At 39.5% G+C, this 17,964-nt stretch overlaps 1 protein-coding gene across 7 annotated transcripts in view; it reads left to right on the forward strand.

Annotated features, from left to right (window-relative positions):
* Nucleotides 1-17,964, forward strand: part of SUPT3H (SPT3 homolog, SAGA and STAGA complex component) — a 542,786-nt gene that overhangs the window by 426,771 nt on the left and 98,051 nt on the right. For all 7 annotated transcript variants that reach the window (XM_032409726.1, XM_032409727.1, XM_032409728.1 and 4 more), the window contains one exon: nucleotides 16,753-16,828. In XM_032409726.1, coding sequence (XP_032265617.1) covers nucleotides 16,753-16,828 — 76 coding nt within the window. The remainder of the gene's footprint in view (nucleotides 1-16,752; nucleotides 16,829-17,964) is intronic.

Below are 17,964 nucleotides of genomic sequence, written 5' to 3' on the forward strand. Positions count from 1 at the left end.
TTTTTTTTTTTTTTTTTTTTTTTTTTTTTTTTAATTTTATTTATTTATTTGACAGAGAGAGCGAGAGCAGGAACACAAGCAGGGGGAGTGGGAGAGGAAGAAGCAGGCTTCCTGCTGAGCAGGGAGCCCAATGTGGGACTCGATCCCAGGATCCTGGGATCATGACCTGAGCCGAAGGCAGACGCTTAACGACTGAGCCACCCAGGCGCCCGAGAATCCTTACTCTTAAGCCTCGGCTCCTATGACTGGTAAAAATCAGGTCTGGAAATCAGTGTGATAGATCACATAAATGTAATGACTCCTACCTCAATCCTATGCCAACATGATAGAGGCAGCTACTTACCACCCAGTAGCTGTTCTCTTCTTCCTTTGTTTTTTTTTTTTTTTTAAAGATTTTATTTATTTATTTGAGAGAGAGAGAATGAGATACAGAGAGCATGAGAGGGGGGAGGGTCAGAGGGAGAAGCAGACTCCCTGCTGAGCAGGGAGCCCGATGTGGGACTCGATCCCGGGACTCCAGGATCATGACCTGAGCCAAAGGCAGTCGCTTAACCAACTGAGCCACCCAGGCGCCCTCTCTTCTTCCTTTGTGACAAAACTGATTGGTAGCTGGTTATATCACCATCCAGACACAATACCGGATTCCTCTTCTTACCTTGCAGCTAGGTTTGATCATACTACTGAGATACAGCCAGTAAAATGTAAGCATGAATATTTTATCTCACTACCCTGTTAGTTTTCATGAAACAGAAGTACATTCACTTTTTTTTCTTACTTTCCTACATTTGATTGCTTTATGCAGATGTAATATCTGGAGCTTGAGAAGCAATTCTGAATCATGAAGACAAAGCCACAGCCTACACATTGTTAGATGTCAATTATATCTCAATAAAAGGAATAACTGACTTTTAAAATGGGAAAGAAAAAAAGCCACAGCTTAGAAAAATGTCAGAGCAGATGCTTTAGGAGACTGAAGTCCTTGTGACTTAAGCAAGTGGTTATGTCAAGCCTGAACTCCTCATCTCCAGAATTCATTTGCATGAAGAAAAATAAACTTCTATCTTGCTTAAGTAACTGTAATTCTGAATCAGATTGCATGCAGCCAAAAATTTTTTTTTATTTTATTTTATTTAAGATTTTATTTATTTATTTGAGAGAGAGCGAGACAGCGAGAGAGGGAACACAAGCAGGGGGAGTGGGAGAGGGAGAAACAGGCTTCCCGCTGAGCAGGGAGCCCAACGCAGGGCTCGATCCCAGGACCCTGGGATCATGACCTGAGCTGAAGGCAGACTCCCTATCAACTGAGCCACCCAGGCGCCCAGCCAAAAATATTTTAACTAGGAAAACCTGGGAGTGAGCCCCCCAGGTTGATAAAATTGAGAATAAACTTTGAGAAAGTCATTAGTGTCTTAGGATAGGCCTGGTCTGGTATAAAACTTGTTTTACTTACAAGTCATAAATGGAAATAATTTGACAGTTCCAATCCATTTGGCAGCGATTGGACTCCGTTTTGCCTGATGCTAGTAGAAATTCAGGTTCTTTCAGACAGGGCCTAGTTTGTGCCAGCAAAATGAACTCACGAGTTGTGAAACAAAATTTCTTTGTGCCTCATCATGAGAGCAGATAATTCTCAGCTGTCCTGTGAACTCATCACTTTTGATGTGTCAAGGAAGCTGTAAAACGGTGGCTTGTCCTGGCCCCTCTCCCACAGGCTTCTGTATGGGCTCTCACTGTCCGCTCCATAGCTCCACTTTGGACAAAGCTAAGGCCTTTTACATAGGACATTAATTTTTTTCCTTCTTGTTAATTCTTTCTCAGATTATTGACAAATTAAGTCTAATTTTTTTGTATCAAAGGAACATTTTGTCATGTACCTATGATGGTCAAGGAACTATCCTACTTACAGGACAAGTGTTATGTCTTAATGAGTTTCAGCCTAAGGCTTGTATTATTTAAAGAGTTTTGTTTATCCAGGCTTCCCAACACCGAAAGATTGAAGAAATCATTCAGCATTTATTAGGAGATTTCCTGTCTCTTAAAGTCCAGAGGAAAATAGGAAAATGGCTCTGAATTTAGGTTTTGTTGTTTTTGTTGATCAAAATACCCATCCTGGGACTTAAGAAATTAAAAATCTGTATACAGAAAATAAGTCCCATCTGGGCTGTGTGTTTTTCTATCCTCTAAAGAATATTATGCAAGGGAGGGTGTGCAGAGGACCAGGGCATGCTGCTTCTTCCTGGACTTGTGGGACAGTAGGAGTCTCACTTAAAAGCTGTGTACAAATCAGGTTGTAGTTTATTTCATCATATCGTGAATGTACCAGGAGAGCACCAGTATGAAAGAATTCTAAGAGGATGGCTTTTGCGCTATGAAGAATTTTAATTTGTTATTTTAACAAGATCACATTTTCACCATTCATTTCAGTGTTACCTATGTGGTGTGGTGTTTTGTTTTGTTTTGTTTTTTTCCAATTCACCTACATGCAGGCAATCTGGTTATGAAACGTGTTGCTCCGGTGACCATCAGGGTTATTGGACAGCTCTGACCAGCTCTCTTCTCCCCATTCTCACCTCACCCAGCCCTCCTTCCTTATTTCTTACTCCTTCAAAGAGGGTGACCTTCCCAGACAGATCAGACCATGCTTATGTCACAATAATGTGCTCCCTCCTAAAAGCTACAACCTGACAACACGTACATGCGTGCATGCAGATGCACACACGTGTACACACACACACACACACACCGCATTATACATACCCTCTCAAGTGTTGAGCCAGTGTATTTTTTCCCCTGGCATCATTTTCCTAATCAAAGATGGCAGTCATCACAAAAGATGATAAAGCCTTTATTCTAGAATGACAGATTATTTTTATCTTTTACCAAACTATGGTATGCCTGTCTTCTTTCTGCCGTTCTCTTTAGACTGCATGGTGTTCTAACCAGAGCATTGGCTTTGGGGTCAGACAAATTTCAGTGTTCAAATCACAGTTCCATCCCTTATCTTGCACCAGGGTAACCTTGTTACCCTAGACAAATTAACGTTTCCGAGTCTCAGATTCTCCCACAGGACCTGCCTCTTAAAACGGTTGGGAAGGGGGGTGCCTGGGTGGCTCAGTCGGTTAAGCGTCTGCCTTCGGCTCAGGTCATGATCCCAGAGTCCTGGGATCGAGCCCCGCATCGGGGTTCCTGCTCAGCCAGGAGCCTGCTTCTCCCTCTCCCACTCCCCCCTGCTTGTGTTCCCTCTCTAGCTGTCTCTTTCTCTCTCTGTCAAATAAATAAATAAAATCTTAAAAAAAAAGAACTGTTGGGAAGGATTTGTGGTAACAAATGTAATGTAACATACCTAGCTCAGTGCCCAGCACCCACAAGTAGTAGCTATCTTGGACAACATCTCTATAAAAATGTGCAATATGGCTAGATTTCCAGAGGCATACATACAAATGGAATTGAGTTTAGATACAGCCTTCCTCTCATAATGACTACAACCAGAGCCAGTGAAGGAATTTATAGCATCTGTGAAAGATCAAATTATTGTAGCTATGTAACACTGATTGCTCTCCTCCAGTAAAATGACTGTGAAAACTTTGTGTGTTTCTTAAGAAGTCACTATGTAATTTTGTGACATTTGTCCACTTATATCTTATTAAATAATTTATTCATGTTAGATGTATTTCTAGATCTTGTCAAAACTGCACATAGTTATCAAGTTTTAGGGTTTCAGTTCTGTAAAAACTAAACCAGTTTCTTACTAGAGCTACTAAAGAGCATTTCAGGTAGAATATTCTAGATCATTGCACACTTCATAGGTGTGTAGAATTGTAACATACAGTAGTAATATACAGTTGTACCCTTTGGTAATTTTACTCAGGTAAACCTTACTTGGATAATCCTGTCTATATTCAGAAAGAAAATTCCATATATTTAGATAAGGAGTTCTGTTATAGGAGTCAGTGATATAGTGAAAAGAGCACAGGTTTGGAGTAGGAATCTTAAATCTTTCTAGCAATATGTCCTGCCTTGATGAAGAGTCACAGAAACTCTCATCCAAGTCCTAAACACATAACTCGGCTTGGCTTCTCAGATCAGAAGGGTTAAGGAGAGATTTGGGTGGTGAAGCTGGCTGAAGAGGACACAGAATTCTCTGTACTAAATTTTGCAAATTTTCTGTAACTTAAAATTATTTCAAAATAAGTTTTTTTAAAAAAGCCACAGAGAGTCAGCGAGCTTTAGATTCTTCGTCTCTAAAATGGAGACGTCGCTAGCAGCTGATCTTCCTACGTCTCACAGTTGCTGAGAGCTCAGACCAGCAAGTGAAACTATATACATTACACTCAGAAGTGCTGCTGCTCTGGGCTGTGATTCTTCCCCACTTGACTTCACCCGTTTTACCGCCTCTGGGCTTCCCCGCTGCCGGCTGCCACAGTTGCCCTTTGCTTCTTTCGGGTTTTTGTGGTTGCTTTAAGGTGAAACACTGCCTCACATCACCAGGTTACTAAAACAATTCTCCTTTCTTCATCTTTCCTCATAATCCATTCCACACCCTCTCTGTTGCATGCCTGCTGTAAGCCTTCTTACTTAAGAACTGGGCCTAATGGCCACTGACATTTAATCAAATAACAGTTAGAATACATTTACTTATGAGTAAAGGCTGATTAAAATTTGGGCACTGGCATCTGAGGATGGGAATTTCATCATCAAATATCTTAACAGAAACCATTTTGTTAAATAACCATAATTATAGGTTTTACATTTATGATTCCAGGGGATTTTGCTGTTCTGCATTCTTTGAAGCCCAAGAGGCTGTCGTAGTGTTCAGGCTGCTGGAAATACCGAATCTAAGTACAACCAGGGCTTCTTCAGGAGATAAATCCCTCCAGTATTTTATCTTTCAACGGTCTTGAAAACACAATGATTTTAAAGATGATATCTGGTTTTGTTTATTTTCTAAATTCAGTAGGTAGACTTTTTAAAGCTAAGAATTGAAAATAGACATTAATTTTCTGAATGTGGAGACATTTCTGCTTTTTCCTGTTAAATATTTAGGAATTTTCATGTATTACATTGGAAACAAAAGCAATTTCAATAGCTATGATTATTACTGTTGTATTCTCATTATAGCCATATTTGGTCAAGTCTGTTGCTGGTTTTTTTCAGTGATTAAAACTTGGCATACTCTGGAAGTCATTTTCTTCCTTTGTTTTATGTTAACTCATGCTTTCAGCTACATCAGTCTTTGTGGCCGATTTCTATTGATGAACTTGTTCATTTCTGACTCATGAAAACAACTCAGCCAGTTATGAGAAAAGAAACTTCGGCTGTAAAATGATTAAGAGCATTCTCGGTAGGGAATAAACAATTTAATTTGGTTTGGTTTGTTGCTAATCTTAACTCAGATGGTACTCAGTTGTAAAAGCCTGTTTTTTTTCCTCTATAATATATTCCCTTGAGAATTTTCCATAGACGGGTGACTTCATTTCTTCACTGGGGCATAATGTAATAGACTTCTTTATTCATCTTCTCATCATTTCATATTTCTTTATGAATTTTTAAAGCATGTGTGATTCAGATTTACTGTTAAAATGTGTTTTTTTGATATCCCCATTTATATCAAAGTTGGTCTACAGCAGTATTTTCCTTCAGTTGAAAATTCCTAAATGAATCATTTGGCCATCTTACTAAGCTCCCTTCTTAGTTAGAACACTTAAGGTTTACTCTGGGAAGAGCCAGTTTTTTCAGTGTTATATAAACTGAGAGATTGCAACTATGAACATAAATTCTAGACAGTGAAGACTTTAAACTGATCGTTCTGATCCATCATCAAGCCCGGTAGTTAGGCTGCTGCTAAGCGTTTCTGGTAGCAATAGTGTGGCTTGCGGATAGGGAGGAGGGTTCTGATGGGACGGCAGGACAGGATCTATCGCACTGACTCAGGAGGGTTAGAAGTAACAGCATGTGTTCCAGTCCGCATGTGTTCCAGTCCTTATTTTAGGAGCCCTCTTTTGTATATGCCCCACAGATAAACCTGTCATTTTGCAACAGACCATGATGTCAGAACCAAGGCGGGATTTAATTGAAATGACACAACGTGATTACATTTTTAAAAGATCCCTCTGACTGATGCATGGGGGTTAGTTGTCCCTTCAGTATCGTGGTCATCTTGTGACTCTCCTGTCTGAAATGGCCTCAGTTCTGAAACCACGTATAGAAGTATAATGTTTGTTCCTTGAAGGGCAGGCAGCGTAGGAGAGCACAGTGGTTTTCAAATTCTGTCCTGCAACTTTTGGTGTTTCACTGAGGAATACCTTTCAGAGGAAGAGGAAAATTGGAGGACTCCAAGGCTGCTTCCCTCACCTCTATCAAAGAATCTCTGTTTTTAGCCATTTCATTTATGAGGGTTCATAGTAAAAAAAAGAAAAAGCATAGACTTTGGATAAGACAGACTCAGTTTGAGATTGCAGCAACCTTATTTGTTTAGCAGCCTTAGACAAGTTACCTAACATCTGAGCTATAGCTTCTTCATTTTTTTTTCTTAAGATTTTATTTATTTATTTGACGGAAAGAGACACAGCGAGAGAGGGAACACAAGCAGGGGGAGTGGGAGAGGGAGAAGCAGGCTTCCCGCTGAGCAGGGAGCCCGATGTGGGGCTCGATCCCAGCACCCTGGGATCATGACCTGAGCAGAAGGCAGACGCTTAACGACTGAGCCACCCAGGCGCCCCAGCTTCTTCATTTTAAAAATAAGAACCATATGTACCCATTGAGATTCTTAGAAGACTTAAAAGAGATAATGTAAAGGACCAACCATGGCACCTGACACATAGTAGTGAGTCAACTAATGGTCGTACCCTTCCCCTGAGAGTAGTGGTTCTCAGTTGGGTATGATTTTGCCCTCTAGGGGACATTAGGCAATATTTGGAGACATTTTGGTAGTGGGCAGAAGCTGTTAGCATCTGGTAGGTAAAGGTCAGGAATTCACTAAACGTCCTACAGTGCACAGGACAGTCCCAGAACAGAGATATCAGTAGTGCCAAGGCTGAGAAACCCTGCCTTAGAGGTATTAGCTTTTCCACGTACAGAATGTAGAATGAATAAAAATATGAATATATATTTAATTCCACCAATGTTTATGAAACACCTACTATGTGTCCAGCTCTTTGGGGATTTAGCAGTGAATAAAATAGACATGGTCTCTGCCATCAAGTAGCTTTGCATTCTAGTTGGGAAGAAATGGACAATAAACAAATAAATACATTATTGTGGCAGATGATAGCAAGAGCTATGAAGAAAAAGGAGGCAGAGTAATAGAGAATGACCGGCAAGAAGCTACTGTTTTGTTTTTTTTTTTAAGATTTTATTTATTTGTTTGACAAAGAGAGAATAAGCAGGAGGAGCAACAGAGGTAGAGGGAGAAGCAGGCTCCGCATCCAAGCAGGGAGCTTGATGCGGGGTTGGATCCCAGGACCCTGGGATCATGACCTGAGCCGAAGGTGCCCCAAGAAACTGCTGTTTTATATAAAGTTGCTCATACACAGCTTCTCTGATAAGGTGACCTTTGAACAGAGACCTGAAGGAAGTGAGTGAGCAAGCCAGACAGTGACATGGTGGGAAGATCGTCGGGACAGGGCTGTGCAAACGCAAAGGCTCTGGGATGGGAATGTGTTTGGTGTTTTCAAGAAACCTCAGGATAGGCCAGTGTGGCTGGAATGGGGAGTAAGTGAGGAGAGTACTAGGAAATGAGACCAAAGAGGTAACAGGGAACAAGACTATGTAGGGATTTATAGGCCATTCTGAGAATTTTTACTTTTATGCGTGATGAGACACCATTGGAAGTTTTGATCATAAATGGCATGACCCGGTTTTCATCTTTTAAAGGATCACTCTGGCTGTTGCGTGGCGAATGGACTGGCAGGGGTGGGGGAGGAAGAGTGGAAGCAGGAAGACCCATGAGGAGATTATTGCCATAATCTAGGGAGAGATGATCATGACAGCTTGAACCAGAGTAGTAGCAGCGAAGGTAGAAGGTGATGAAAAGTGGTTTATTCCAGATATATTTTAAAGGTAGGGCTGATGAACCTTAGAGGGAATTAACTGATGAAGTAATATAAGGTAAAAATTTTATTTTTACATGCAAAAATAAAATCCTTACAGGAAAAACTTAGATGTATCACATAGTAGCAACAAAGGAAGATTCCAAGCAGGCACTCTCTTGTTAGAGAGTTCCATCGATCCTTGAAGAGGATAATGAGAGCCATGTTGCACTGACAAGCTTCCTCCTCCATAGGATTTTATTTTAAAGGTGCCAGACTTTCCCACTATGTAAGTGAAGCCAGCCTCCATTTGATATGTGTGTGAAACTGCTTGAGAATTTGATCTTGCTAAATGAAAATGGAAAGGTCTACAGCTCTAACTCAAGGTTCAAGAGAAAATATGGACTACATTTTGTGCAGTAGTGGCTTTATGTGCATATTTTCCAAGGCAGTTTTATAAAATTTTATCCCAAATAACTAAAATATTTAACTATATCCTTCTATATTTGCTAGACTTTAAAGCCATGTCGACTCATCTGGATATTACATAAACCAATAAGAATGTTTAGGAATGTTATTTGGAATATCTGAAGAGCTTACATGTATTAATTTAGTATGTTCACTTTTGGATATGCAGCCAAATAAAAGCCACAAAAAAGGGTTACAGCATCCTCAATCAGGAAAATAAAAAAGAGGTCAGTCTTCTTCTATTACTTTAAAGAACTGGTTTGGGCAGAAGCTCACATAGCTTTTTATATTATTTGCCAACTTAGTTATTACAGAGCATGTTTACAGTTTCAGGGAAATGTTAGTAAAAATTAGTGCTAACACTGCACTAGGATTTACAGCTAAACATGGAATTGTGTGGTTGTGTGGTACTAGATTACAAGGGAAAAAATTATACTTAGCACACGTTTTATCCCAGGATAGGAAATAATTTATTGTGTGTAATTTTCCACACTACTAGCTTAATAAATTCATATTTGAAAATTTTTAATAGACATTGAACCAATTTTATTTTTTTAAAGATTTTATTTATTTATTTGACAGAGAGAGATAGTAAGAAAAGGAACACAAGCAGGGGGAGTGGAGGAGGGAGAAGCAGGCTTCCTGCCAAGCAGGGGAGCCCGATGTGGGACTCGATCCCAGGACCCTGGGATCATGACCTGAGCTGAAGGCAGCTTAACAGCTGAGCCACCCAGGCGCCCCGACATTGAACCAATTTTAAATGTACTATTTAAGTAACAACTATATTTTTCTTATGTAACCAATTCATGCTCATTCTTGATAGTTTATAATAGAAAAAACTCCTGTAGTCACATTAATTAACATATCTAGACCCATAGAGTATAGACCCCCAAAAATTCAATATTTTGAAACAACTCTATTATGAACTGCTATCACAAATATCCTTTTGTGTATTTCTCAATCACTGTTGCTTTGTACTTGCTGGGAATTACTCACTTGTTTTTAGCACAAAATTCCCTTTAAGTCCCTTGAATGTTCTCCTAGAGTCCTTAACTACTTCTTTAGGGAACTTCCTATGATTACTGTAATATATTCTTAAAACCCTGGACACAAAAAATTGATGTATTTTGAAAATCATGTGGGGCGGCGGGGGAGAAAATTTAGCACCAATGGAAAGCTTTATTTTTTAGGCTGTGAAATAGAAAATATACTGTATTTTTATTCAGTTGTATGTTTCAGAGACAATGAGGATTGCATTGGCTCCCTAAATAATGCAGGAACATTCTCTTTTCTCCCTCTCTCGCCCACACTCTCTCACTCTATGAGAACATATATCCAAACCTGTGCTGTTTCTCTGTGATTTTCTGCCTCTTGCATAACAGCTTTGATTATTTTTGTGTGTGTAGACATTTATTTAATGACCTCCTGTAGGTCAAGCAAAGTTAACTCAGGAGGAATTTCTTTACTTTTAAATTCTCTTTTTTTTTTAAATTAAGATTTTATTTATTTATTTGAGAGAGAGAACTCAAGAGGAGGAGCAGGGGGAGGAGCAGACTCCCCGTTGAGTGGGGAGCCAGACACGGCTCGGCTGGATCCCAGGACCCCGAGATCATGGGACCTGAGCTGAAGGCAGCCACTTAACCAACTGAGCCACCCAGGCACCCCTAGGTTCTCTTTATTTTTAAAAATATTTTTGCTTATTGTAATTCACCTAAGAACAAGTTAAAACATCACTGAAATGTGTAACTGAAAAGCTAAAAGCTCCCTGTAATGCTAACCCCAGAGATAAATACCATTAAAATATACCCTATATGCGTCTAGACATTTGCACACACACTCACACATACACGTGTGTGTGTTTTAATCATAAATGAGATCAAGATACAAATATTCCAGTTCTCAACTTGCCTATTTCAGTTAATAATACATTCTTGCAACTACAGCTTTTGAGGGGAAACAAAAGTAGAACACATGGAAAAGTGCAGGGGTATAATCTATCAAGAACAAAGGTTCCAGAAGAGAAAACAGGGTGACCTGAGAGCTTCAGAGAAAACTTCCTAGAGGAGGTGGTACCTATGCTGAAGGGGAAGGAGTTCAATACGGTGTAGAAGAGGGGGAGATGGCCAGCACAGTCTTGGGGGAGGGACACGGGACAGCAACATGGCAGATGTGACAAAGGGTGTCCTGAGGAAAGCACAGAAGATGTTAGGTTTTAGTGAGAACAATGCTTAGCTATAGAGAATGAGCCAGATTATGGCTGCATTTGGAAGCCAAGCGTTTGAGCTTGAATTTGATGCGGTGATCAGCTGAGAGCCATTTGTTTAAGTTTATGAGGCAGAGGAATGAAAGTGGGGTGGCGATGGCGGAGACCCTGCTATGGGAAGGTCTTGCTATGTGCCCTGGCCTTTTCTCTCTGTTTTTATTTAAAGTTGTTGTACCCAGATGGGTTGGGAGAGTTAAAATATTTGGAAGGAACCAGCCAGGAACCAGTTGCAGGACTCCAGGCCCAAATTGATGAGCCTTACAGTTGGGTGTAAAGGCAAGGAAAATGTACCAGATGGTTTGAGGGAGACTCACTTGACTCTTGGGTAGGAGAATCCACTAAATTACAGACCAATCCGCAAGCAGAATGAGCACTCACCTGGGTACTGAGTTGACTCTGCAACAATCCAGGTAAACCCTTTAACCTTTCTGAACCTCAGCTTCTTTATCTGCAGTGAGTTGGGGATGTGGTTTCTAAGTTTCTTGAGCATTCTATGGTGTTTACTGATCTATTGGTATCATTCTACAGATGAACCACAACATACATGAACATGTATAAACATTCCATAATTTGCATGTTTTCACATTGGGGGACACCACTGCCAAGCACTCCATCTGAGGTTTTCGACTTCAGCAACCAATTCCTGTTTAACATGAGGTAGTTGGTAGATTACTGTTGGCATTTTGCCTTTTCCATGCAGAAAGGACTTTGCATTTCAATCATAAGACTTCTAAGAGTAATCAAAGTAAGATTTTTTTAAAAATCCAAGGTGGAAGTGAGACAGATAAACTTTCATCTTGGTTTAAAAGTTATGTTCTGTGATTCGGTATTGCTGTAGAAAGATAAATGTCATGTGTCTTGAGAAGCCGCCAAGAGATATGCCAGCACATAGTTTTCTCTAACCTTTACGTATGCTTCAGTGAAAGCATGTGGAGAATTTAAATGAAACTGTATGCTGCATAAGTAATCCAGCCTCATACCTCAAACTGGTAGAGACAGGGGCAAATGGTGATTGTCACTACTGAAAGTATTTTTCCAAGACACAAGCAGTTTCGTGTTAATTGAAATGAAAACTTTGCGCTGAACATTTAAATTAACAAATCTATACTAAGAGTCTCTTGTGTTCAAGGTACCGAACAAACAAACGAATTATACTAGGTACTGCATCTGTCGGGACATTTCCTTCCCTGTTTTCATTTAGGTAGGACCCAAAAAAATGAGTTCATCTGGCATGGAATTCTGCCTTCTGAGTTTGTTTTACAATAACCAGAAAAAGCTGTAACTTCTTGGTAGTGAGATGAATGACTATTAGCATAACTATTCTCTCTTACCTTTTTAACAAGCCATTCCAATGAAATTTTGAAATATTGTTAGGTGCTTGGAAAATCTTAGGAATAATTCTTCCAAAAGTGATTTTTCTATGTATGCCCCTATATGGTAATACTTTGCTGTATTGTAATACTAGTACAGTTTAATTTTTTAAAAAGCCTCTGAGTATGGACCGTATTTTTATCAGTTTTCAAGAGCAGTGTTAATACCTAAAGAAACCAAAGAGTGGGTAGAATCGACAGATTAAGCAGAAAACAAATCGGACTTGCAGATACAAGAGCATGACTAATCCAGAGGTGACCTTTCATTCATGTGGCAGTCTGAGATCAGGAGAACATTGTGTAATTTGAGAATATCCAGTATGAATAAAAGCTGTGATTTAACCTGCCATGATTATTCAGTGATATACCTCGGAGTAGATCATTTAGTACCCAAGTTTTACTTATTAGCTTGGCCGCTTTATTAAATATATGTTTTTTTAAAATTTTTTTTACTTCTTTTAAATCTCAGTGTCCTCAACTGTAAAATGGAGCTGTTAAAACTGTTTCTGTTAAAGGTTATTGTGCCGCTCTCTGAAAAGAATAGATAAGCATTGTCACTCTGACCATGCTGCTCTGCAAGGCTTATGATTTTCCCCCTTGCATCTTTTCCAGAGATTTCCTACAGTACTGGGAATAGAAAAGGACTGTCAGTGCGCACTTCAGTGTGGATTGGATTGGGTGGTCTGAATCGAGGCAGAAGGGAAAGTGGAATCAGGACAACACAGAAAATAGGAACCAAGCTTATTTGATAGTTGGCCAATGTCTTGCCTTTTTTTTAATGGGACTTTGTCTTTAAAAAGCTGCCTACTGTCTCTGGAATTTGGACAACTTGATTACAAATATTACAGTTCCTGATTTTAGATCAGACAACAAGGATTTATATGCATTTCTTTTGCCTCCCATCCATTCCATCCCTCTGCCCATTCAGCTAGCCAGCAACGTTTACTGGGGCCCGGGTAAACCAAGCTAAGCATTGGCCAACGCTGAGATGACAGAAAGAAAACATAGTTACTGTCTTTAAAGAACACATAGCAGGTAACGGTTAGATATTTCCTGCCTTTCCCATTTTAAGGTGATAGTGTACAGAGTGGAGATAATATAATCAGATGCTGAGTTTGGATCCTTTCACAAGGCCACATTTGTCCCTTTCCTTTGGTTATTTGAAATAATTCATGGGGAAAAGAGAGAAGTAAACAGAAATTAGCATGATGAGCATATCTGTATCCTCAGCATCCTTGACTGCCAGTCAGTGTCTCTGATTTCATTTTGAGTGCACTTGACCATGCTGTGAATAGCACGCATGTGCTGTGTCATGTAATATTAAGGACACTGGTATTAGTACAACTGCTTCCCAACCTCTTTCATGTCATGGCACACATAGAAAATGATATTTTTATGCCACACTGAGGTAAACGGACAAGGCAACTTATGGCAAGATACCAGCCCTGGGATTCTGCTGCCCCAACCTTGTGCAGCATTGAAAAGGTCGGGTGGGGTGGAGGTGGTGGGGGTTTGGGGGGGACAGTATGTTTGCACACCTGTGATGTGTTTGCAGCACGCCTGTGCACTGTCAGGTACATTACAGTTGGAACCCTCTGCACTTAATTATCCCCAGGTTGTGCCTTCTTTGCTGACCCAGGGCCTTACTTAATTTTGTTTGGTCATGAACACTTTGAGCACATTAATTATGGTGGCCACGTGATATGGTTTAGTAAGGGAATGTAGAGACTTTAGAGGATTCCAAACAAAAATATAAAACATTACTGTAGGTCGAAGACAGCTTCTCATAATGAAAATAGGCTGGCTTGGGAAGTGAGAGTCCTGGCCTTCAGTGCTAACTTGATCACCTTTGGCAAATCACTTCTCTATGAACCTCAATTTCCTTATCTTTAAAATGAGGGGGTTTGAACAAGATGAACTTTAAGTCGCCCTCTAGTTCTGATAGGCTGTGGTTTTTATTTTTATTTATTTTTATTTTTTTAGAGAGAGCATGCACATGCACACGCAGGGGGAGGGGCAGCGGGAGAGAGAGAGAATCTTAAGCAGGCTCCGCACTCAGCACAGAGCCCGACCAGGGGTTTGATCTCACAACCCTGACAGCCAGACGCTCAACTGACAGAGCCACCTGGGTGGCCCAACATGCCGTGGTTTTATAGATGCTTGTGCATCTTTGCTGTTATGTCAGCTGCTCTTCCCGGAGCATTTGCTGTATGGACACTTGGTCAGTGGCTTCCTGCACGGGCCCTAGGGCCAGCTTCATGAGACTCCACTGCTTCGATGCTAGAGGAATTGAAACCAAACTACGATGCCTGATGAAGGAAAGATGATAGACACTGAATTGGGTGTCTGAAAGGAATGAAGCTAGCTATAATAATTGAAAGGCCTTCCGTGTCTTTTAAATGTGGTTCAGGATTTCCCATCTAGCTAAATGCCTCGCTTGATTAAAACTGGCAACCCTGGCAGCCTGAATCTCCTAGGATAGGTTTTCCTAACTTTCATTTCCAGAAATACTTATTCAGATACATCAGCCATGTAAGCATGTATACAGAGACCAAATCTCAATTGTCCAACATGGTGGAAGAAAAGTTCGTGTTAAGAATCCCATTAGGAATTTTCATTTTCCATATTTATCTAAGTCCTTTCTGTTTCGCATGTGTTGGGTGGGGTGAGGCTGCCTGGCTGGAAAGCAACAGAGAAGACTTACAGGAATGCGTGGATAATCAAGGACTAGCCACATCATGGTGATGATGGTTATTTGCCGTGATTGTAGACTAAAACGGTAGCATTTGTTCAATCCATGGAGGTTTCATTGTTCATTTACCATGTATCAGAAATTCTCTAGGAGCTAGAAAATAAATCTGAGAGATTCCCGATATAGTCAAAGACAGACATTAATGATACATTGTTAGCCTTAGAACTTTTTTTTAATAAACACATCAGTAACTGATTTGTTATGTTCAGAATTCTCCCTTACTTCCTACTGTCCATTAGCATATACTTATTGAGTCATGTATCAGATACACTAAAAAGAAGGACAAGACTAAATAATGCATTCACGTATCAAAAAATAGTTCTAAGTAGGGGCGCCTGGGTGGTGCAGTCAGTTAAGCATCTCACTCTTGGTTTCGGCTCAGGTCATGATCTCAGGGTTCTGCGATTGAGCCCCACGTCAGGCTCCATGCTCAGCGGGAAGTCTGCTTGGGATTCTCTCTCCCTCTCCCTCTGCCCCTCCCCCCTAAAATAAATAAATAAATCTTTTTAAAAAAATACTTCTAAGTATATAAAAATTCACCCAATAATATACCCTTAAGGAAACCTAATGTTTCAGATCTATGCACAAGAGGATCCTTATGCACATGTATGTATGTGTGTCTATGTGTGTATGTGTGTCTATTATGTAATGTACATATGTAATACACGTTCAAAAAGGATACTTGAACCTAGAGGGTAAATAAAGAAGTCTGGGTTTATGTCTGCACATATGCATGTTTGTATGTATGGGATGAGGGGGAGATTAGGAAGGAAAGAAGGGAGGGATGGAGTAGAAGAAGAGAAGCAAGGGTAAAAATAGTCAGTGGTCTTAGAAGGAACCACAGGAGTTAGTCTAACTCCCACCACCCCATCTATCTTTCCTGTATTGAGCAGCAGTTAGTGTACCATTATTCATCCCATCAACAGATATATCCTCAGAATTAAGTTGACTGCTACCCAAATCAAACAAAATGAAGAAAGAATAATTTCAGTTTAAAAAAATATAAAAACATCCAGACGTTAGTGGTACTTACGTACTCCAACTGTGATAAAGAAAACTTACCAAAAGTCCTTCAAAGCAGAAAAAAAATTAACATCTCAGGGAATTTTTTCCTTTACTGGCCAGAATCTCATTCCAAGAAGTACCATCCTGTCTCATTTCAAAATGCTTCCCTTGCCAAGGAAGCGGAAGCGGTCATATTCTTTCCCACCGAACTATGGGTGAATTATAATTATCCTACCTCTTGTGGGACAATGAAGCAGCAAACATCTGCTATACTGAATCAAAAACCCACGAATGAAACTATACCAAACTGTGAATCATACCTGGACTCAGATGAAAGGTTTTGTGTTGTGTTTACCTTTTTCTTTATTTTCTTTGCAATTTAAAATATGGATTTGTTAGCTCTGGCTCCATGTTCTAACTGAGGGAAAATATATGGGGTCCATTCATTGACTCAGATTTTAACATTGAAAATCCCCAGCTTTAAGGCAGTACATGGGTAATAACGATTAGCAGTTTTTTCTGTTTGATTTGTTATTACCCCCTCACAGCTTTTCTTTGAAAGGATGGTACAATTAAGAAAATTTAGTACACAATCTAAGAAGTAAGATCCTTTAGCTTTTTCAATATAGTGACAGTAACAGAGGAGAAGAAAATGGCATTTTAAACTTCGCTTCCAAAACACACAAGTTGCAAAACTACTGTTACTTATCATAATTTCAAGTTTCATGATATTTATGGTGGTATGAAACTGTTTACTTAAAAGTCAGGAAAGGAAAATGGAATTTCAATTCTGCATTTTAGCCAAGAAGACATAGATAATGGTCTACTTGCTCTGAAACATTGTTTGTGTGTCTTTTTATCTGTCAGAGAGCAGAAAGACAAACTCGAATTATGGATTCAGCCCAATATGCAGAATTCTGTGAAAGTCGACAATTAAGTTTCTGTAAGTAAATGTTTAATTTTGCTTCATTATATGTTTAAGAGATCATGTGTTATAGATAAACGAAAGTATGACACAATCTCCATTCCTTAGAAATGGGTGAATTTAACGAATGCATAGTTATAACTTAGAAACAGCCCCTGCATTGTAGGGGACTCTATAAAAGATTTTACCCCACTCTACCGTTTTGTAATTAATAGTCTAAAGAGGTTTTAAAGGGTGCTAGTAAGACACAGAGAACCATGTTAATTATTCACATTACTTTTAGTCTGAAAAATTCCATTTTCTTTAACATTCTCATTTTATTTTCCAGTTTCTTCGTCCTAGTAACACTAGTATTGCTGATTGTACTTGACCCCATAATGGACTCTAGTAGCACAGTCATGACATTTAAAAGCCCCCAATATTAATAAATACCAAGCTTTCCATTTATTTATGCCTACTCATATTACCACAAGGAAATGTATCAATAGTCTCTTCCATTTTTGTCTGTAACCTCTTACTGTGACAAGCATTCAGTGTTAGCCAAATTCATCAGTCTGTGCTCTTGTAACACTAATAACCTAGTGATAAAATTAGTACCGTCCCATCATTGCACACAGGCTTACTAAAAGTACATAAAGGCTCATGATAAATAGTGGGCTCAATTGTGTAGCAAACATCCTTACCGCAACAGTTCGATGATGACTAAGCCTCTCAGGGGAAAGGTCAAAGAGTAAGTGTGATGAAAAGTCCAGTTAAAAATCTGACAGAGAAGCACATGACCCTGGTCTGAGGGATTATAGACACAATGGTGTCTTTAAACGGAAAAACTGTTCTGTGGCCATAATAACAATGTATTTGATTTGAAAACAGAAAATGAGAGCTTCATTTATAGATCATAAAGTGCAAATAAATGACACATTTCAAATAGTGCCCCATGTAAATGTCAGTAAAATATAGGAAAACATGTTTTGGAAGCTTTTTTTCCTAACTAAATATACTTTGCAGTCTGACTAACAATTTGGCATCGTACATCTGTGAAGCATTAAGTAAATGACACTTCAGATCATGGCAATTTCAGCAAATGAGAGGTTATTGTATTGTAATTTTTAGGTTTAAAAATGGCATTCAAGTCTTTTATAAGTATAAATTTCCAG

The sequence above is a fragment of the Phoca vitulina genome, unplaced genomic scaffold (genome assembly GCF_004348235.1).
Source record: "Phoca vitulina isolate PV1807 unplaced genomic scaffold, GSC_HSeal_1.0 scaffold11, whole genome shotgun sequence".
NCBI lineage: Eukaryota > Metazoa > Chordata > Mammalia > Carnivora > Phocidae > Phoca > Phoca vitulina.